General features: G+C 40.7%; 1 protein-coding gene across 2 annotated transcripts in view; it reads right to left on the bottom strand.

Annotated features, from left to right (window-relative positions):
• BICRAL (BRD4 interacting chromatin remodeling complex associated protein like) overlaps positions 1-22,033 on the bottom strand; it is a 64,533-nt gene that overhangs the window by 10,271 nt on the left and 32,229 nt on the right. For both annotated transcript variants that reach the window (XM_006026730.3, XM_025207737.1), the window contains exons 2-10: positions 19,876-19,924; positions 16,528-16,576; positions 16,368-16,436; positions 12,016-13,716; positions 6,354-6,459; positions 4,471-4,571; positions 2,198-2,259; positions 918-1,063; positions 681-775 (exon numbers count right to left, since the gene is read on the bottom strand). In XM_006026730.3, coding sequence (XP_006026792.1) covers positions 681-775; positions 918-1,063; positions 2,198-2,259; positions 4,471-4,571; positions 6,354-6,459; positions 12,016-13,716; positions 16,368-16,436; positions 16,528-16,576; positions 19,876-19,919 — 2,373 coding nt within the window. In that variant the 5' untranslated portion in view covers positions 19,920-19,924. The remainder of the gene's footprint in view (positions 1-680; positions 776-917; positions 1,064-2,197; positions 2,260-4,470; positions 4,572-6,353; positions 6,460-12,015; positions 13,717-16,367; positions 16,437-16,527; positions 16,577-19,875; positions 19,925-22,033) is intronic.

The raw sequence follows: 22,033 nt of genomic DNA on the forward strand, positions 1-22,033 counted from the left end.
TCAGTTTGTTTTTCTTTTGGATTTCTCCAGATTAACAAAGTTTTGTTGACTAGTTTTAAGATTAACACATATTATTAAAACATACTTCTCAGAGCAGTCCAACAGACTTTCTACTTAAGAAGATTTGGCAAATGCTTAAATGCTTTTGCAACATCAGTGCCTACATGATTTATCCAGTTACTAGGTAATTCTTTAGTCGAATTTGGGCTTTATTCCCTGGAACTACTCAATGGTCATCACAGACTAAGGAAGGAACCAGAGCAAAGTAATACAGTTCTACGTTCTATTTTTCTCTGTATAGATTTGAGCGGCTACTTAAAAAGTAGTGGATAGTGATGTGGAGATGGCACTTCCTCAGTTCCAGCTTTAGCATCAACCACAGGAATCCAAGCAACCTATACCTGGACCTATAACTGGAACTTTAAGGCAGAGTGAAGGGTGAGGAAAACAGAAGGAATTACCCGCTTTTGCTAGTAAAGAGTGCCCTTTACAGATGGATCACCAAAACACAATTTGGGCCTGAATTAACAGCAAAATAAAATCAAGTATCATTCCATTTCAGAAACCAATTTAAAAACATGGCCCAGAAAGAGACTGTCACATTAAGAATTGTTTTGATGAGTCAACTGTGAAATACATTCCATAAAAAAAAAAGTTATCTTGGTTATTATATAGCTTACCATTGCATCTTCTAGGAGCAAACATCTATACTTATTTAGCATAGCCTGGGTCCTTTTCAGAAGCTGTGTAGCTACAGATTCAAATTCACTGTCCACTAAAAAGATACAGAGAATATGTTTAGATAGTGCTCTCCCATAATTGACACGTGCTCACAAATGTTTTTCTTTCTTACACAATGCATTTTCTTACAAATCCTCATTACAGCTTTATCACACTGACTTAAGAAATAAAATTACCTTTTCTTAAATCTTCCTCAGTTGGCAGTGATCCTTGGTATACATGATATGAGAGGAGTCTCTGGATCGCATCATTTAATGAACTGAACTGACTTTTATCTGGTGTCACGGAATGTGCCTGATCTTTCTGTAACTGTTGCAGAATACTAAAAAAATGAATAATATCAACACTTATTCTAACAATTAACATTTATTCTAATATACCGCAATCATATTTTATTGCAGTTTACATACTGACAAAGGGAATGAGAGATAAAGGTAAGGGGAAATGCCAGTGTAGCCAGGGTTCAGGCACAGGACACCCACCAGACAACAAAGCATCCAGAAAAGCCAATCCCATCCTGCCTACCGGGTTGCAAATCAGGAAGACAGCTGGGTCAGGCAAGGAATAAGGAACAGCAGGGGCAACATGGCACACAACAGCCATGAGACAGTTATGGGGGAACCAGGCGGAGGTATCAGATTGGTTAGCAGGGCTGCGCCTATCACGTTTGAAACTGCTGGACACAGCACATGGGAGAGAAGCACCAGGGAAGCTCTGGAGGAGTGAAGCCACACCAGAAACCCCCTCCCTCACAGACAGGAGACATGATGGATGGCAGGCAACAAGCAGCTTGGCCTGAGGAACATGAGTAGCTGGGCTGGCCCCAACTAGGCAGCTGAGCAGCACCCAGGGAACCAGGAGTAGCCAAAGCCAAGGAACGAGGCTCAGGAAGAAGGAGGAAGAGGGGAAGCGCCTGCAGCAGCAGGATCCCTCAGGCTTCCAGAAAGGCTACTACACTGGTTGGACTGATTCACTGAATGGGCAAGGCAAGCCCAGGTTTTGTTTATCGTTTGGGATGGTGACCCTTAAAAAGGCACCGTTTTGGAATGGGATCCAGGGTTCCTTAAAGGGACAATGCCAGAGGCAAGGAGGAAAGGAAAATCAGAGAGACTACGGTAGGAGGCTTGAAAGAAAAGCTGTCCACATCTGCTACTGAACATCTCGTCTGGAGGGATGGGGACAGGGTGTAGGATAGGAGGAGCCCCAAAAAGACATCTGGCAGGACTCTTCTTAACTCATGTGACAGACTCTTGAAGATCAAGTATGTTCCCATTCACCCCATTCTATCACTTGAGACCAAGGTGTGGCAGGAAAACCCAGGGATGGTGGGAACAGAGAGTGGGTCCATCAGTTAATACTTCTGCCACTGGAGGACCTAGCCCTCGCCCCAACTACAGTCTCTATAAAAAAAACTAAAGTAAAAGTGAAAGAAATCAAGTAAAAGAACATGACTTACAAAGCTCCTTTTGTTAGCTGCTTAGTAGCAGGCCTCTTTTGTCCAACTGTATGACCATCCACCTAGGACCAAAACATAACTCAATTACATTGGCACTACTTAGAAAAAATAAGTAATATAATTTCCCAGTATTTACTGACAATTAAGTATAACATTTATTCAACAGATATTTTCAGTGACTGCCATGTCAATTAAACATAAAAGTTACTTACCTTACAGTGAACTGAGTTCTTCAAAATGCATTGTCCATAGGCATATTCCACTATGTGTGAGGATGTACCCAAGCTTGGAGATTTTGGTCAGCAGTATAAATAAAGCATAGAAGTGCCCTACTGCTCATCAAGCTTCATACCAAAAGACACAAACTACACAGTGTGCCTACTGCACCTCAGTTTTCTTTCACCTATGGAATATTAGGTAAACAAGACTCTGGGAAGGAAGAGATAGAGGGCAGTTTGTAGAGTATGCATATGGAAAACACAGCTGAAAGAACCCATTCTGCAGTCTTCTTCAGGAGATGGTTCATATGCATATCCCATTCTGAGTGGAAAGCAATAATCAATTCAGTAGGAGTAGTCTACACAACAGCAAGGCATCCTAAACCTTATTTCAGGTAGCCTTGTATTGAAAATGTAGTCTGGCAATGCACAACATAGTGATACAAAACATATGGCCCAGCAGGCCAAATTGAAAGGTCTTGTTGGTTAAGTTTTGGAATCTGTGTTGAGGGAGGCAGGCTGTAGCCACTGTGGAGGCCAGGGTCCTCCAATGACTTTGAGTTTCTGTATGGCATGAGGTTTAATTTCTGGATGCTTACTCTGAAACTAAAGTTCCAGAACAATTTGAGTATGTATCAAACAGCAGCAAAAACCCACAGAGAGGTTTTCCGTTTAACTTGCCAGTCTTTAAGATAAGGGTATCCCAAGACTTAGTTTCTCCTGAGGTGTACTTCTACTATTATAAACACATTGGAGAACATCCCAGATCATTGTTTGGCCCCCACCTTTTATACTAGGATTAATAAACACTCTGAGTATTGTTGGCAAAAAAATCTTCAAACTTGAGGCTTAAAAGCACATGCACACCCACTGTCAAATGTACATATGGGCAAACATTCAAAGGAGAACACATTATTTGAAGGCTCAGTACTCCATATGAAACAGGAGGAAAAACATGTAGTTCATCATACACTGAACTAAAAAAGACACCTTTCATATTAGCAACAAACAATAATAATATGGATCCAATTATATTAAATTCCATTACATATAAAAAGAAAATCTCATGGAGTGACAAGCTCTGAGAGATCTGCTGAGTAAGTAAGTCTCTAAAAGCAGAGTATACAAATTAGCAGACATATATTTACTCTGCTTTGTTGATTTATTATTATATAGAAAATAGAAGATGGTTCCTGGTACCATTTGAAACTCTAGAGCAGGGCTGGGCAAAGTCCGGCCTGTGGGATGGATCCAGCTGGCAGGGGACTCCATTTCCCAGCAGCCCCTGCCCGCATGGCTGGGGCTGGTCTCCATGGAGACCCCAGCCACAGCTGTGCTGTGACAGCAAGGCTGGGGTTGCCATAAAGACCAGCCCCAGCCATGCTGACAGGGCCTGCAGCAGGGCAGGGGCTGCTCTGGAGCCTCTGGAATCTTGCGGAGGGGGCACTTGGTCAGGGCAGAGGTGTGCAGACAGCAGATCGCAGCTCTGCCCTGGCTCTTTGCAGTGGTGACAGCATGGTCCTGAGCTGGGGCAGAGCCCTGATCTGCTACCTGCATGCCCCTGCCCCAAGCATGCAGGCTGCAGATCACGGCTCTGCCTTGGCACCAACCAAGCTGCCCCCACCGCAAGATCCCAGCAGCTCCGAAGCAGCCACCTGCCCTGCCCTGCTACACGCCCTGCCAGCATGGCTGAGGCTGGTCTCCATACCAATCCTAGCCTGCAGCTGGGGTCTCCATGGAGACCGACCCCAGCCATGCAGGCAGGGGCTGCTGGGAAATGGAGTCCGGCTGCTGGCCAGATCCACCATTTTGCCCCTCCCCACCCCACCCAGCTCTTAAGACTCCCAATGACATTCTAGAGAATATCATTACGGGCTTGGAAGATACTTCCCTATACTTTTTGACAAAACACCATTTAAAAAAAATCAATGATGGCATTATGATGGCAGTGTTCAAGGAACACTGAAAATCATGGTTAAAAAAGAGATTATAGGTAGTATTTGTTCCTAGTTCTTACTCTTCGTTTAAAGGTATTGAAAGAAAAGTACCCCCCACCTGGATATTTTGTTGGATAGGAGATGATCCTGTTCCTTTTTCCTGCTGCAGTTGTGCTGCTCCTAAAGACTGCTGTATGATTTTACCTCCAGAGTCCTGTCCTATAAAAGTATATATTAAAAAGACATTATTACTTAAGACACTTAAACCATCACAAAACAATTGAAGTCCTCTGCCTAAACATATTATTTAATTTCTGAAAATTACATATCATTACACACAGATCTGAGGAAAATGATGCTCATGTATACAGCACTGAACACTAAAAATAAGGTTAAAAATAAAGTAAATCAGTCTTAAACCTTCTTGTATACAATTTACATATAGAAAAAAATCAGTTATCATAAATATTACCTCAAAAGAAATTTATGGAAAAAGAAGAACTGAAATAGACCAGGTTTTCACTAACAATCCCCCAAAATACAAGATAAAGAAACTGTAGCACTATTAAATATTGCTAAAGATTGTACAACAAATTTGTTGTAGATTAATATGGGTTTGTCTAGCATCTAAAGGTTGCAATTTTATTTGACACTCATATTATTTCCCACACTGTTAGAACAAATGCTGTTAAAATTTTCACAGGATAGACTTTGTGTAGATGCGTTTATTTAGCATGCAAAGATTAGCAAAGCAGGGAAAAAAATCAACAGCTAGATTATGGGGGTCTATTTCATAAGAGTCCTCTTTTCAAAATAACTGAAATAGAGTAATTATAAACTGAATCAAATGTCAAGTAATATGTCCCATACTGGCTTATTTATTGATTTGATGCATGTGCTGCCCTACACAAAAAAGGCCCAGTTTACATTAGAAATGTTACTCTTTTAATTAAGATATTGATATTTCAGGAGTCCACCTAATGTCTTTTCATGATCATTACCTGCCCTGAGTTAAAACGATATTTATATTTTCTTGATCAAAAAAATCCTGCATAATTAGCTTTGAGATTATTTTACACCAAGAAGGGCTAAATGGTTGGTGTTCATCATAGGAAGATGATCAGAAATTTCAGTGTCATAGTTTGAACTTTACAGAAGATCTTGGTTGAAAAGTCACTTCCTATTTCTCACTTTCTCTGCCAGAAGATGTGAGACACACTACAGATACCAAGTATTTGGATTGTGGAGAAAGATTTTGATAGCTCGCTACCTGGATGCATCTTGTTTATCGTTGAAATAAAAAAGGATGAAATTATATGGCCACTAAAGGCACATCCAGACAAGTGCAGATGTTTGGTTCCCCAGAGACAAGTAGCTGCGGCACATTTGTGCCACAACTACTTGTCCCCAGGGAACGCCCATGCCATGCGTGCTTTGGCACACAGCAAGTTACCCTGGGGGTAGTAGGGGAGGCTGGGGCTAGCTCTGGGTCCTGAGGACCTCCTGGGACTACAGCTGGGGTGATCCTGCCAGGCAGAGCCTGGCCAGCAGCCACAGCACGGCTCCAGGCAGCCCATGCTCAGCACTGCCTGAGCATGCACTGCTCCATTTTTTTTTTTATCTGAAGGGTTTTTTTTGACCCCTGGACATCCAAGGGTTAAAAAAAACCCGCAGGGAAAAAAAACAGCTGCGCACACATGGGCAGCATGCACTTGCAGTGCAGAGAACACCAGACTGTGAGGTATGTGATGCTGCAAACATGTTTGCAGTGCCACATACCACATGGCCATGCTCATCTAGACATGCCCTAAGAGTCTTGACTGGAAAACAAAACATATGACCAATTGCTAAAACTCTGCAGACTCCTGAAAATGAAAGATTAATTAAGTTTTAGGATCCCATTAACACAAAGCACTGGTCACAGCCTGACATTATGAAGGATATGCCATTTCACATGCTAGAGGGATTAGGGAAAATTATCAAAAAAAGACCTTAGTTGACCTGGCAATGTGTTACTCAGAAGACTTGTTAGCTGGGGTTGTCTCAAGCTGTCTTGTGACTTTGATGCAGAAACTGGTGAGGTCTGATTCATAATTTTTTTCTGAGCCTATAAAAATGCCACAAAGATAAATGTCAGTTTAATACACACCAACAGTTTTAACAAATGTAAAAACACTGCAACAAAAAAACCCTAAAATTAAACTCAGTATTTGCTCTCCTCTACTCAAGGTAAGAATGGTTTCAAAGAAGCAAAACAGACATACAAAGGGAATGTCATATAGAGCAAATTAATCTTTCACTTACTCACTCACTACCAGAAACATTTTATTAAATTATATTTTTTCTGTGTAAGCCACTTTCATCCAATGAAACTCTCCCCTCCCCAAATGTAAGTCTTCCATGCAATTCATTTACTTCAAAGTTAACAGTATCAAGATGCAGTTAAGCTTGGCTTTACTTTCTCTCAGTAGCAACTCCATAAGCCCTGTATCAGAGAGCTTGAGATGCAGAAGCTCTGTGCAATCATCTTGTAAATTTAAATCTTAGATGAGCTTGTACATAAAGCATATTCATTATATTTAGACACAGCACCAGCTCTCCTGTAATATTTTAATGAAACCTGAAATCCCATGTTGGACTGATTTTAACAAATTAGCTATTTTTGTGTACTCCCTTCTCTTCTACACTTCCTGGTCTGACACAGAAATAATCAGATCTTATATACCACAGTGGAGTTTGGTTCTTGTAAGTCTACACAGTACTTACCTGAAACCTATTTCTCATGTAATTATTTAACTCTTCTAATTTATCCTAGCAACTAGTAGTATTAGTAGGATCAGAATGCTAAAATGGCCTGAGAGTCTGTCCTGAAACTGGTCCCAATAAAAAGGAAATGTCATATAGCCCTGTTATTTCTTCAGTGTAATTCAATGAATGCCTCTTTCTTGAAAGTGCAAATTTCAACAGAAGGGAGAATTCAGCAAGGGGAGGAAGAAATCAACATACTAGCTGAAACCCGCAAAATAGTCACAATTACATTTTTATTGCCTTCTTTAAATACAGGATTTTTATCCTTTGACCAAATACTTTAATGGAATCAAAACTTCTTACCCTCAAAAAGGCTACATAAAGCTGTCCAGGTGTAAACATGGGCTTAGGAATATAAATACATATTTTATTAAAAGTCTGACCTTGTGACTTGTTTATAGTCATAAAATAAAGAGGGCCCTTGTACACGTGAGAAAACTGCTCCTTTTAGTGGCTTAGTTTCCCTTTTCAACTATTTAATTGCATATCAGTGTACACGTTCAGCAGCATCTCACAATTAAATTTCGTAATGGTGTACACATTTGGCAGTGTATTTTGATTTAAATGACTTTTTTACATAGCAAACTAAAATACATCCTGTATATTTTAACTTGCTACATAACAAATTACAGTAATAATCCTCACAAGGACCCTATCCAGAGAAGGCAGTGGGGAGGGTACATGGGGTGCTGGAAGCACAAGCATGCTCGGGGAAGCTTGGTCTTGACGGGCTTCCAGTGCCTTGTGCACTGTCCCCATCACCTTCTCCAACTGCCAGCACACCTAGCCACTCTCCTGCCGCCTTCCCAGGGCAACCAGCCCATTCCCGGGTGGTTCCAGGCAGTGGGAAGGTGGCGGGGATGGTACACCGGGCACTGGAAGCCTGCCAAGCCCAAGCTTCCCCTACCACACCTGAGCTTCCCATTCACCGTTGGATCTGGTGGGTGCTGCCTGTGAGCTAAGACTGCACCCATGCAGCTAGCACCCCATCTGGGCAGCCCTGGGGAGCACTGTCGCCACAGAGGGAAGCACCAGGCACCACCACAGCTCGGGGTCTGCACAACCTGGCAGTAGCTTGTGCAAGCAGGCTCCACCGAGAAAGAAAAAAAAAAAAAACACAGTGAGGAGCCTGATCTTTTTTTTTTTCCCCCTTCCAAATTCTGCCTGTGTCTTCCATGGCCAGAGTATGCTGCCAGCAGGTTGCGCATCCCAAACTGCAAGGGACCCTGGTGTTTCCCTCCACGGCAATGGCGCACCCTGGGCAGCACCCACCCACTGGCATACCATCCAGGCAGTCCCAGGGAGCGTCATCGCTGCGGAGGGAAGCACCACGGCCCCCTGCAGCTCAGGGCACACCAGCAGCTCGCCCCCCAGCCGCTTAATCTGTCTGTCCAGAGCACTCCAACTGGTTCTTTCAGGAAGCATTATGATTGACTACTGAGTCAACCAATCAGAGTGCTTCGAACAGATAGACTAAGCCTATTATTATTATTATAGATATAGTCTTAAAGAATTGTTTTGAAAAGAACAGATCTCAAAAGTCACCTGTGCCTCACCACAAAAGTAAAAAATGCTCAGCATCTATATGGACACTATGAATTTTATTATCACAAACAAAAACTATGCATGATCCTTAACTCTGTGAATAAAAAGCCTTTTTTTTAAGGAATAAATATGTAATTGTACTTCTGACATTCTTGTATATGGAGATTAAGGGTCAATTCTTCAGTCACCCTTCACTTTTATGCCAGCTACTTAGATGTGCACCCAAATGCAAAAGTAAACCCTGCATAAACACACAGTGATAAAATAATTAATTTAGCAAGTATTTCTTTATGGATTACTGCATCTGGCTAGTCAGATTTATGAAATGCACCCACCAAGCCCTGCTGAGCTTCAGAACCTGCTTCCACAAAGCAGTTTCCATTAGGACCAAATAAAACCCTTGTGATGGCACTGAATGTTTAGAACCAAGCTGGGCAGGCCACCACCTCAGTTCTTCCTCCTAAATTCAAGAATTCCATAGATGTTCAACACTCAGGAGAGAAAGAAAGGAGACAAGCAGCATAAACATGCAAAGGCAACACTTTGGAAAAGCCAGAGTTTCTGAGATGCTAAGGATTTTGTTTATTTGTAGTGGTGGAAATTTCTGGGAAATTTCTGGAGACCAGGAGGAAGGAAGCAACTGCTGCTCCCCATGCCTTCCCAAGACTGGGGAGAGGCTCGAGGAGTACTGCCCTGCAGTTGTTCTATGGTTTAACGTAACCTCTCCAAAATTCCAGTGAAATTAATTTAAATCCAGACTAGTTTCTTAGCTTGATAATGAGTTTGCATTTCAGACACTGCAGAAAACAACATGGGCAGTTTTCTGAAAGTGGAGGGATCTACTAAGAACCAGGAAAGGGCAGGGAGCTTCCCTAGTGCCTCTTTAAATGGGAACATGCAGCTTGGGATGGGAGAACCTCCCCAATCCCTACATGCCTGCACCAGTTTAAAGAGAGCTGCCTGTCCTCTTTAAACCTAGAGACCCCTGGAGAATGTGTAAGGAGCAGTGGGCAACTGCTCCTCCCTTCCCTACCCAGTGCCCAGGAGGGAAAGGAGCAGTAGGACAGTGCTCCCTGTGTGATTCCCAGAATCACCAACTCTTCTCAGTTCAGGGAGGAGTTGAGCTGGTGCTGCTCCCTGCACCTGCTCCAGATGAAGGTGTCCCCAGTCTCAGGAAGGCACAGGGAGCATTTCCAGATCCTTTAACTCCTCCCCATTCAGGAGAAACTCTTGGAAAAGCAAGGACTTCTTTGCTGAATGAGGAAGACCTTCCTCCCAAATTTGGCATGTGTTCTACATGAAAAATTTAACAAATGCCCGTACACTCTTAGATTCTATGGGGAAAGCGACGAGAGAACCTGAATGCCTGTACATGGCCTAAGTGACTCCCAGAAGTGGCTCATGCATACTCACTCCTCTGAGGGTTTCGCAAATCATACAGGGATTCTTGCACAAACAAACGCTAATGGCACAAACTTCCCCATATTTAGTGTGCATCCATATAGCAGAGATGTGGAGATAGCAATGGAAGCAGCCTAGCTGCATTAGCATAGCACCCCAGCTGAGCTAAATTACCCAGCCTCTCATCATGGACAACTGGCTCAGGAAAAGCACTGCTGACCTGTAACTGCTTCTGGTACCCAAACCAGATAATTTAGAGCTCATATATCTTATGCAGCACTACTGCATTATGCCCCATAGACATAATGCTGGTAACTAATTACATAAAATACAATTTAACAATAAAATAGGGTCTTTTGAAATTAAAGCATGGCTGTAGATACAGGAAGATCCTACACCAAAACCTAATAGTAAAATAGAAAGACTGTTGGAGCCATACAGCACAGAGCTGACAGTGCCGATTCAGGGTACATGTAAAACCCCAATGGACATTGTTTTTGAGAACATTCCTAAAATGCAAGGGCCTTGGCACACAAATGGGACTGTCTAGGGGCCACTTCAAAAAAGAACAGGTGCTTCTGCCACCAAATTTGCCCACGCAGTGTTAGATTGCCTGGGTAATTAGGATTCAGATAAAAATACATCTCTGCAACACATTCAACTTCATTTCCTAAATAACATTTATATCCTTCATTGACAATTGCATCTTTTTTTTAAATGAAGCACATTAAGGAAGGAGTGCAAGTGTGGGCAAGACACCAAGAAAAATGCATTAGGGGACTGTTCTCTCCTATGTCGTCATTCTTTATGCTTGAGTAAAAAGAAATAACTGGTTAATTAAAAAAAAGGAATTTAAGGTTCTATGACTGACTGCAAAACTAGTCATTCAGCTAAGCACTGGCATTATTCTAATGAATATTTATTATGCATACAGAGATGTTTAGCTTGAATTTCATACATGAGAACCCCAATGAGATAAATCAAAGTAGCTCTCCTGTCCCACATCTCAAAACGCATATCCAGTTCCAGATCTAAAATTACACAGAATATCACTACTGTAATGATTTCTCTCGTAAGAGATCTCTTAACGTTTTTAGGTTTCCCTTTCACAAATCATTTGCTGAGAGAATACTTGGGATTTGGACTGGATGGACCTTAAGTCTTTCTAACACAATGATTCTACAATTCCACTTAAGCTGTTTTGTCTCTTGTACTAGTCAGCACAAGACAGTTTTGCCCCATCTCAAACTTCAAACTGAAAATCTGCATCACTTAAAAAATGTGGCCACACTGGACAAAGCAGCAAAGAAGATACACTGCAGGGAATCATCCTGCACTGACAAAGAAATGGCCAGTGGCATCTTATAGCTCTTCTTGATCTCCAGTTTTGGTCTCCAAAACCTGAGGGGGCCCTTAGCATACATAACTTTCACAGGAGTCGAAATGACTTGCAACTAGCCTACACATGGCAGAGTCTTGCTTCATGATGTGAGGGTGGGCATTTTTAAAAGTGCTCTGAGTTGGTCTGCCACTGAAACTTCAGTTTTAACATATCAAAAGGAAAAGTAATAAACAGTGAGCACTTCTGAAAATCCCACCACAAATTAACAAAAAATAGGACTTTCTGTGTTAACAGGAATGGTAAGAGTTATCCACATTAAAGACTGTAAGATATTTTCGACGGGAATACTTGTAGCAAAGTTGAAGCTTTTTGCAGTAGAAACACTGTATTTGTTTATAATACAATTAATGAGAGCATAGGATATGATAAAATATACAGACGATGCAGTATTATTTAAAGTGCAATCTGTACTGACACCACCCCAACAAAATTATTTCTTTACTAGAAGTCTGTATTAGCATAAAAGTATTTCCTTGTATTCTGTAGATTCTCAAGAGATATCCATACCTGACCAAAAGGATATTGTTGCTGTGTGACTCCTACTGATGTGTGACTGAAGGTGCTGATAGATTTGGAAGAGGAAGCTGGAAGACGATGTGACCCACTGACTGAAACTTGAGTTCTATTCTGCTGTGTAAGTTGATCTCCAGTAAAATTTCCTCCTGATGCAACAGACTGAATTGAAGGCCCCAAGCTTGGATGTACAGAGCCAGAACTTGAAACAGTGAACCGGTTTGATGCTGATATATTTGAGACTGAAGACTGTCCAGGTGACATTGTAGTAAAACCTGATCTACCTTGAGAAACATTACCTTGACTCGGTGATAAATGCAGCACAGTTGGTGATGCCTGTTGTAACGGCACCTGTCCCCCAACAATTTGAGAATTTCCATGATTTACTATAACTTGGCCTCCAGGAGCTGTGAACGTCTGCCCAGAAACTAACTGAACAGCTGTGTTCTGGTTATTCAGCATCTGTCCTGAATATGACTGGTTGGCTCTGAGCATGTTGTTAGAGTTTCTGTTCAACATAACATGTTCAGCAGATACTTGGCTTGGAACCAGCTGGGAAGGTTGAGTCTGAAGAAGTTGTCCATTTATAGTCTGAACATGATGAACTGAATTAGAATTGACAGAGAGACTTGTAGGTATGAGAAACTGGTTTTGAGGTGCATGAGGCTGCCCCATAGGAGAATGGATAACAATACTACCACCAGCATTGCTAACTGTTTGAGGTGTAACTGATTTTCTTGCATTTTGCTGATTAACAATATTAACAGACATATGAGGACCAACTACTGAATTCTGAGGTGAGTTTGCTGAACCAAAAGGAATTCCTTGTTGTACATGATGCTGCTGTATTCCCAAATTATTCACACTGTAAGAAGCTTGCTGACCCATCTGAATAGGCTTTGGTTGGATATTAATGGGGACTTTATTAGAATTTGGTGCTAGACCCCTCTGAATGATGATATTATGCACAGGTAAAGATGTCTGAAAGTTTGTGCTATTAAATGGAACAGTTACAGGTTGTGCTACTGGACTTGAATTTGAATTACCAAATAATGAGTTACCATTAGGAGTCTGTCGATGAACTAAGAGTCCACTACTCATGTTTGCCGATGCTTGCTGTCCACTGCCTTTCAGTATAATCTGAGATCCATCAAGGTTATTAATGGTCATCATGGAAGGCTGATTACTAAATGAACCAATTAGCTGTATCTGCCCAGAACCACTGATCTGGTTGTTATTTGACAAGTGTTGGCTGGGAACACTAATTCCCACATGTTGCATAAAGCCATGTTGCACACCAACTGTATTGCTTGCAAAAGATGTTCCAACAGGTTGCTGTACCACTTGAGTAACTCCTATAGGTTGCAACGTCTGACCTGAGTAATTAGAAACATTAGAAGCCTGAGTAAAGGATGCTGATGAAGAAGGATGAAGCTGAGCTTGTGCAAACTGTTGGCTAGAACCTATACTGGCATCCAAATATGCCTCTTCTGCCAAAGTCTGTTCAGTAATATTGGCCTCCTGTAAGGACTTCTGAAGAATATCAAAAGGCTGATCCTCACTGAGATCAGGTAAAGGAGAAGATTCAAGTTCATCTTCAAGAAACTGAAGGCTACTCGACAGTTGCAGTCCATCACTAGGCCCCTCTCCAAGCTGATTGCTTACACCTTTTATTGATGTTTTAGGATCAGTGTTCTGAAATATAAAAGAGCAAATAAATTAAATCATATGTTTACAATAATGTTATATCTAAAATGTTTCCTATTTCATTTTTCCCCTGAAAAAACATGAATTTCCTCCATAAATGATATCCTACAAAAGTAGGTTGAAATTTAGTCTATGTAGAGGGCCAGCACAAAGCTTGTGTACCAGTCAGGTGCAATTTGCACATTTAAAATAGGTTCGGGGGGAAACTTCTCTCTCTACCCTTAGATCCCCAAACTCGCTGTCTGCATAGCACTAAGCTCTGTGGCCTGGGGCAAAGCAGCCTGCGCTGCCAAGCCCCCACACCCCAGGGGCATAACAGGCTGTGCAGGACTGTGCGGGGCCTGCCTCCCTGTCCCGCGGGGCCCACAGGGCCCGCGGGAGGGGCGGCGATGCCGCAGGAGGCGCAGCGGGACACCCCAGACGCGGTGGGAGAAGCAGCGGCCTGAGCTGCTCAATTAACCGGCATAATTTGTTATCTGGCATCCCCCATTCCCAGGGGAAACTGGATAACAGAGCTTTTACTGTAAGATTCTTACTATTTTTAAACAGCACAAGAAACCTTAAACTTTATTTCTAAATCCATAATATGTAGTATATTTATAAAAACACAGGAAATAAATCTAGCTAGTATCTTTGATACCAGCACCTTAGAAATACTTAATATTATGGGTCATATTATTTGCTGTATCCAGCCATTAGCCCAGTAGAATGGAATTTAATAGGACCCAGCTACAACTCCCTTGACACATGCAAAAAATGTCACAGGTGAGATCACCCTCTTCTCCTGTGAGCACATTTATATTTTCTTCTACAACCACTCTAATGTATGGGAGGATCTCCCAGTCCAAATCCAGGAGGAGTTCCCAATAAACCTATGGATAATTCCTCAACATTCACCTCACCTGTATTCCATGCAGAAAACTTCTATCTGATGATATCTGAACTTATGGTGATTGTAATCACTGTTTCTGATTGTCTTCCCCACTTCATACAAACCAGCCCTTATGTCTTATCCACCTCTTATGTCTCATCTGTTAAAACCTGAACTATTTAAAGCAGCTGTCATATGTTTGTCCCATAGATAAGAGTAAAATAATAATAATAAAGGATGCAATGCAGGTCAATGTCCCTCTGCAAGTACAGCAGTTACAGATAAAACGTAAGAACTGTACTTATGTATTTATAGTTTTGAAGGCCTAGATATGGCAATTATCTAAGGCCATCATACATGTATATCAATAATTTAGGCAATGGGGTCATCAACTATGAAATCCAGAAAACTGTGTGTAAACAGTCTTCTTATTTAATTCAGTAATTCTTTTTCTTATTTCAGTACAATGAAGGCAGCAAAATAATGCAAAACTCTTCTACATGCAATGCTGAATGTTTTATTATTATTATTTAAAATACTGCCCGTAAAACATTTTTTCAATAGTATACTTACTATGCACAATAATCTCTGTTGTTGCATACTCTACCATGAGATAACAAAACATCCTATAAATCTTGAGTTAAATGCAAGGGCCCATATCTGAGTTTAAAGTATTGTTTTTCCATGACAAGCTCAAAAAGGGGACTGTTACCATTAGACAGCACTATGAAAAATATTTAAATGTTTTATTATTTTAAATTACCAACTCTTATTGAAACAGTCTCTAATAGCAAGAGGGTAATCAGCCGTTAATGATTACTTGAAGATAAAGACGCTGAATACTCAAGATTCTAAACACACTGACAACGTTCCGGTATGAATTAGGACTTTGTGAGGATGGAATCTCAGCACTGGAGTCACAGGAAGAGAATGTTCTTTCTTAAAGCCTTCAGCTTTATTGTACATTACTTGCTGGATTAAAGTATAAACCACAGCATGTAATTTTTTTAATGAATTAGAACAACAGGGAACTGCTATGTCAGGTTCTACCCAGAAGTAAGAAGGGATAAGGTCCTAATGCATGCAAACAAATTGAGAAAGGCTGTAACTGAAGGTCTACATTTACTATGAGCACTAACACTATAGATTCCACAGTTTACTTCATAGAAGTAACATGGAGAACATCCATGTTAACATGTGCAGTAAAACTGTTCTCTCATGCTAATCACCAAGGATCCTAGTTTTCTATTCACCACAGAAAAACACAGAATCCACATTTGTCCGTAACCTACTGAAAGTGTGGCAGTGTCCTGTGGCAAGTGGCTGTCTTATTTTTGCCATGGTTTTTGCCTCCCAGCCAATCACGGGAAGGAAGCGGGTAGGTGCTGCTGATCGGCCAAGAAGCAAAAACGGCAGCAAAGATAAGAGGGCAGAAATGGCACCACTCACCATGGGATACCACTGCACTTCCAGCAGGCCACAGGAAAGCACAGATTTTTGTGTTTTTTTAAATAAAAAAAGTTTGGGGTTTTTTTGCCTTTTTTCCCCCCGCAGAAAACTAGGATCTCTGCTAATCACCTCTAAAAAGGAACCTAATTCTACCATGAATTTTTAAGCTAAACCTGCTCCGGGGCCCCAGTGACTCTAGGACAGAATTTAGAATACTATCATATGAAGAAAATCAAAGGCTGAATCTGATCCATTCAGTTTTATATAGGATAAATAAACCACAATGGAAGTATGTACATTTTCTCTTCTAAATACTTACATTGGAGTTGGCGAAAATTGAATTTGAGTTGGCTACAGAATATCCTGCATTTGTCAAGTCTTCATTGCTCTGTTAGAACACAAATACAGCAAAATCAATGTTTTGCAGCAAGGCAGCCACTAAAGTTTAGATACTTTTAATATTTGAGAATGCTACTTACAGATTTACTACTAGGTCCATGCAGAAAATAATTCAGTGCCTGTGGGTCCCTTTAAAAACAAAATAAAAAAGTCACCATTTCAAGTACATCTGTGTGTTAAAAAGGCATAAAAAATGAGGTAAGTGCTCTGGTCAAGTAAATCAGAGTAGCTCCACTGACTTTAAAAGAGCTATGCTGTCAGCAAACCATGCTTTATTTTTAATTATTAATATTTTTCACTACATTTCTGTAGTTTTTAAAACTATGAAAGCTTTCTAGTCAAAATTAGGAAATAATTACATTACATTGCATTACAGATTTTGAATTAATAAATACTGATTTCCAGGAGGAAAAAACCCAAATATGCTTATAGTTCCATTCAAATCAACACTTGACACGAATATACAGTATTCTGTAAGAGCATAAAAGGACAAATACTATTATTAAATCAACTAGGACAGCTAAAATAGGAATAACATCTTCTAATGAGATCAGAGGTAATGCCTGCAACTATATTTCTGCCTGTGTCCTCATGAAGACTTACTATAATACATAGAAATAAATGTGTTTTCTTGCCTATATACTAATAAAAAGTACTTGTCTCGTGAGTATTTTTTTCTTGAGAAATGGTTACAACTTTTCCAAATGAATTCAACTCCATAACAGCTCAAATGTAACATAACTGATTAAATGCATTTTTCCTTTGATAACTTGATTCAGTGTCAATACATAATTAAGGAGTGGGGTCAGATAAAATGACTATTTGGAGTCGGAATGTGTTAAAAACACACACACAAAGAAGCACATGCAAAACTGGTAGGAAAAATTCTCAGTGTATGCATCCACATAACTTTTTATTAAATGAGATTATTTTGTTGTTACTGCCACATACAGGAATTTATACAACTGTTTTGTGAAACACCCATTAATGTGCACATAACCAAGGCAAAAAGATACAGGAATTCTTTGATTTAAAACAAATCATCTTTATTTTTAAACAATATTAATTAAACATTTGTGAGAACCATGGTACCCCTCCCCCACCCCAGGTGTAAAAAAATGTCAATTCAATACATCCCCTTCTTCTTTCTTGAGCATCCTAAAAGACAAACAGGAAACAAAATAAAGACCCCTTCAAGTATCCATCTAACCTAAAAAACATGAGCTTACAAAATACTTTTTTTTTTTTACATTTGAAGAAAATCATGCTGTATTCAACCATGTTTAGTATAAATATTTTTATAATCTTACATGATACTAATTTATTTAAGGTCTAGACATCTGAAGTCAGAGTCTACTTACACATGTTACAGCTTTTACACTTTTCATTTTCAAAAAGAAATCTGATCCTCAGTGAAGATTACAGCAAATTACAAGGATAAAGGGGAAAAGTGTCATTGCTTCAGTTGTGGATCCATTAGATATGGATTAGCTATATGGGATTTTACTGATAAATAATCAAGGTTTTCACTATCAGCATTACTAAAGAAGTATTATGGTCATTAGTTATGTAACTCTAGTTGTTTTATCATTACTTTAACTACCACTGGCTGCTTGCCAACATGGGGGAAAAATGGTGCTTTACTTTCAACTTGGCATACACTTGCGCCGAGCCCCAGAGAATGCCCAGAAGAGGCAGCACATTAGTTGCACCCGTCTTTCACAACTTCCATATACAGCGGGTGCTTTAGTGCGGCTTTTTGGTGCTTTATCAAATAGCTGATTGAGTCGGCTTTGGCTAAAAACACCAAAAAACCCTGCTGAAGCACCCGATCTATACAGACACTGCAGAGCTGGGTCAAAGTAATGGGCTGCTGCTTCCAGGTTTTTTCTTTCCCACATCTGTCAGCGCCCGCCCATTGTTAATATCTTATAGCAATTCTAAAAATGAATCCATAAAGATTAGAGGGCACTTACCAAACTCAAAGGTGTAATGGAAAGGATGCTCTGGCTGAGAACTGCTACAAGCAGTAGACACTACAGCAATAGGGGACACTACAAGCAATGCTTCATCCCAACACTCTCCTTTGTGTAGGACCTCATTTTCTGGGCACTCTGCAGACTTAACTGGTGTCTTCGTAAGTCATGCTTATGATGGATCTCTTTCACTTCCCTTTCCATTTTGTCTATTCTTATCTTTATGTTCCAGTGAAGGCGCAATATTTTCCCATTCAGAGTTGAAAGGGAAACCAGCAGTCTCACTGTATAATGTATATGGCATCAATTTTAGGCAACACTGCCAACATCCTGTTATCCTGCCACATTGTTCAGAAGGTAAACTATAAATTATAGCACTCATTGGTCCTTTATTCCTTTTACATTCAAAACTCTCACTGATTTTAAGGGAAGTTCTTGGTGAATAAGGAATGCAATATAAGATGCTCAAGTTCACTGTACATTTGAGATGTTTTAAGATCAGATCATTATACTTGACTTGATCTACATCTAGTACCACATAGGAACTTTCCTGTTATGGTAACTGACTTATCACTTGAAATCAAACTTTTTCCCCCCCCAAGAGTTCAAAGGAAATGTTATGTATTGGATAGTCAATAAATTTGGGATACATTATGGAAGCTATCTATTCTTGAAGAACAGAATTAGTATCTTAGTCAAGGGAAGGAAACTTCCCCGTGCCTACAGTAAGTATATATCAATTTCTCTTAGATTACAGCTCTACCTAAATATTGATTTACGAATCCCATATGGAATACCCTGCCCACCTCTAGATACAAATGTTGTGGAAACAAACAAATAGAACTATGACAGGGTTTTCCCATGGGTAGAGATTTCAAATAAAATACCTTTGAAGAGACAACTGATACCCTGTTTGTAATTTTTATAATATGAAGTTCTATATTCTTATTACATTCTTATATGAATGCATTTTATCACCTGTAAAAATGATTGAAATACTTTGTATGTTGAAATAAAACACACATTTTAATATTTAATTTAGAAGTTCAAAGCTTACGAAGTCTCTGGACTGATAGCTCTAAGGCCTGAAGTCCTTTATTTATCAAAAGTATTAAGCATGTGCTTTGCAGCAGCAGTACAAGCTATCTTACAAAACTGACAGAAACATGACTAAATAAATAGGAGAGTTCAATCTCCATGTCTATTCAGGCTTTTCCTATTTTGAAGAAGAATGTCAATAAGTAGACTATCAACTGTCATAAACTCTGACACTGGGCTTTAAGGTGTCCACAAGGGACAGAACAGTAACTAAGTTCATTCACTTATCGGCCAGCAAACTGACACATATAGGTTCAGACGGCATTGGAAATGGATCCTCTTCTGACATTGATTAATTTTTGTACATTGTTTTTTGCATCGCTTCTCCATAAGAATTTCTTAAGGGGAACTTACCCAATAAGATCAAGGAGACAGGATTCATCGTCGTCATCATCCATGACAACTAAAGCAAAAAGGAAAGGACTGATATTTCATCAAAATCAGACTAAAGATTTCCTTCAACAATAAAGTCATTTAAAAGTACACCAAATTTTTAATAAACATGTCATGGGTATTGAGAGATGTGGGCCATATTCTCAAACGAATATGTGTAACTCCAGCTGAGTTCCATTTGAGTCCCACACTCCTACCTACGTGCAGAATCTAGCACTCTGTATATAGCTGCAAAACTTAATGTAATATTTATAGTGAAGTTTTGTAGCTATTTAAGAAATGGAAACAAACAACAGTCTGACCAAATTAATCAATCAGATCTCTTGTGGATGAAAAAATTAATTTAAAATGTATGTTATCTGTAAACTCAGCTTTCTTAATAAAACACGTTTACATTATGTTTTACAACAGTTTTGCCAAATTTTTGTTCAGCCTGAGAGCTGGCAACAGCTGGAGTACAAAGGAGTGTTGCCAAATGTGAAATATTGATAAGGATTACCAAGATAGATTGCTCTGTTATTCAGAAACTTAACAAGGTGAAGTTGAGAACAGGGCCCACAGCCTACTAGGCTAGAAAGAACACTCAATAGCATTAGGTATTGAGGAGACTCTTTTCTTAGAGCCCATGAACATTTCTGTTTCAGGAGCTACCTCTCACAAATATTTCCACTGTTTCTTCTAAGCAATATTCATAAACATATTTGAGTGAGCTCTGTTGTTAGCAGGACTAAGAAAGGGCTGCTACATGTAGAATGCACATTTTCCTCTACATTCTGCTTGTCTCTCCTCCAATAAACTCTTCTTCCAAGATATAACCAATAGGGCTATGTGAAGCTTCAGTCACTGATTCAATTTGGCGGAGATTCAGCCCAATTTGGTGGCCAAATCTCCGAATCATATCAGGAAACCGTTTAATCTCTCCGAATCGAACTGGAACCCTCCAAATCGATATGGAAAGATTCAGATATAGACACAGCTTTAAATGTTTTTTCTACATACCTCTAGGTAGCAGGCGACTCGTCAATGCTGAGATGGTGGGGCGGATGGAACATCCCACAGGAGTGTGGGGGGGTCCCCAGCATGCTCGGCAGCACTTCCGGTCCACTTCCGGGTCTGTTGGGGAGCACGCTGGGGTGCCCCCCCCGGCTCAGTAACTGGTGCCTCCTGGGTCTGAGGGGGCACCCAAGGTCTCCCTGCGGCTGACTGTAGAGTCAGGGGTGGCATGGGGGGGGGTCCTCCGCACACTTGGCAGCAGACCTGGAAGTGGACTGGTAGTACTTCTGGTCCACTTCCGGGTTCGCTGCCAAGCACACGGGGGGGGCCCCCCTGCACTCCTGTGGGACACTCCATCCGCCCCACCATCACAGCATTCACAAGCTGCATGCCTAATACCTCAAAGTATGTAGAAAAAATATTTAAAGCTGTGTCTATGCCCAAATCAGCATTGAAACTTCAGATTCGGATTCAGCCAAATAGAATCGGGACAGTGATCCGAATCAATTAATTGAATCACTGTCCCCAATTCGGGATGAATCTGAATCCAAATCAAATACAGCCCATTCCGCACATCCCTAATAACCAATTTCTTCACCAGCCTTATTGCTAAACTTCTCATCCACACTTTGGCCCTCTCTTGATTATGATAGCCACTTCTTCTCTGGCATATCTCTCATCATAAAAACTTCTTCCAATCTACCTACAGGAGGCCCATGTATGACAAGAGGGCATCTCCTGAATTAGCATTTAAGGAGAGATTCTTCATACTAGAAAAATAAGTTTTTCCCCTATCCACTAGCACATCTGCCTAGTGACATGCCATTACTCATAAGTGTGCACCGATGGAGATTGTGGGGGCCGATACCAATAGCCCATTTTTAAGGAGGCATATCAGCCAATATCAATCCGGTTTCCAATACAGCTGCGTACAGATGATAAGTCTGTTGTGATGAAAGGGGAGGGGGGAGGGAAGGGGCATGGGAGGGCAGATCAAGGCCTCTGTAGTGAGGGAGGGAGTAGGGCAGGCGCTGGGGTAGGCACTGCCCAGCCGGGGTGGGGTGGGGCAGGGCGGGCGCGGGGCGAAGCTGCGGCTTGTCCCGGGGGGACAAAGGGGGAGGGGGCG

This window comes from Alligator sinensis, unplaced genomic scaffold, assembly GCF_000455745.1.
Source record: "Alligator sinensis unplaced genomic scaffold, ASM45574v1 scaffold173_1, whole genome shotgun sequence".
NCBI lineage: Eukaryota > Metazoa > Chordata > Crocodylia > Alligatoridae > Alligator > Alligator sinensis.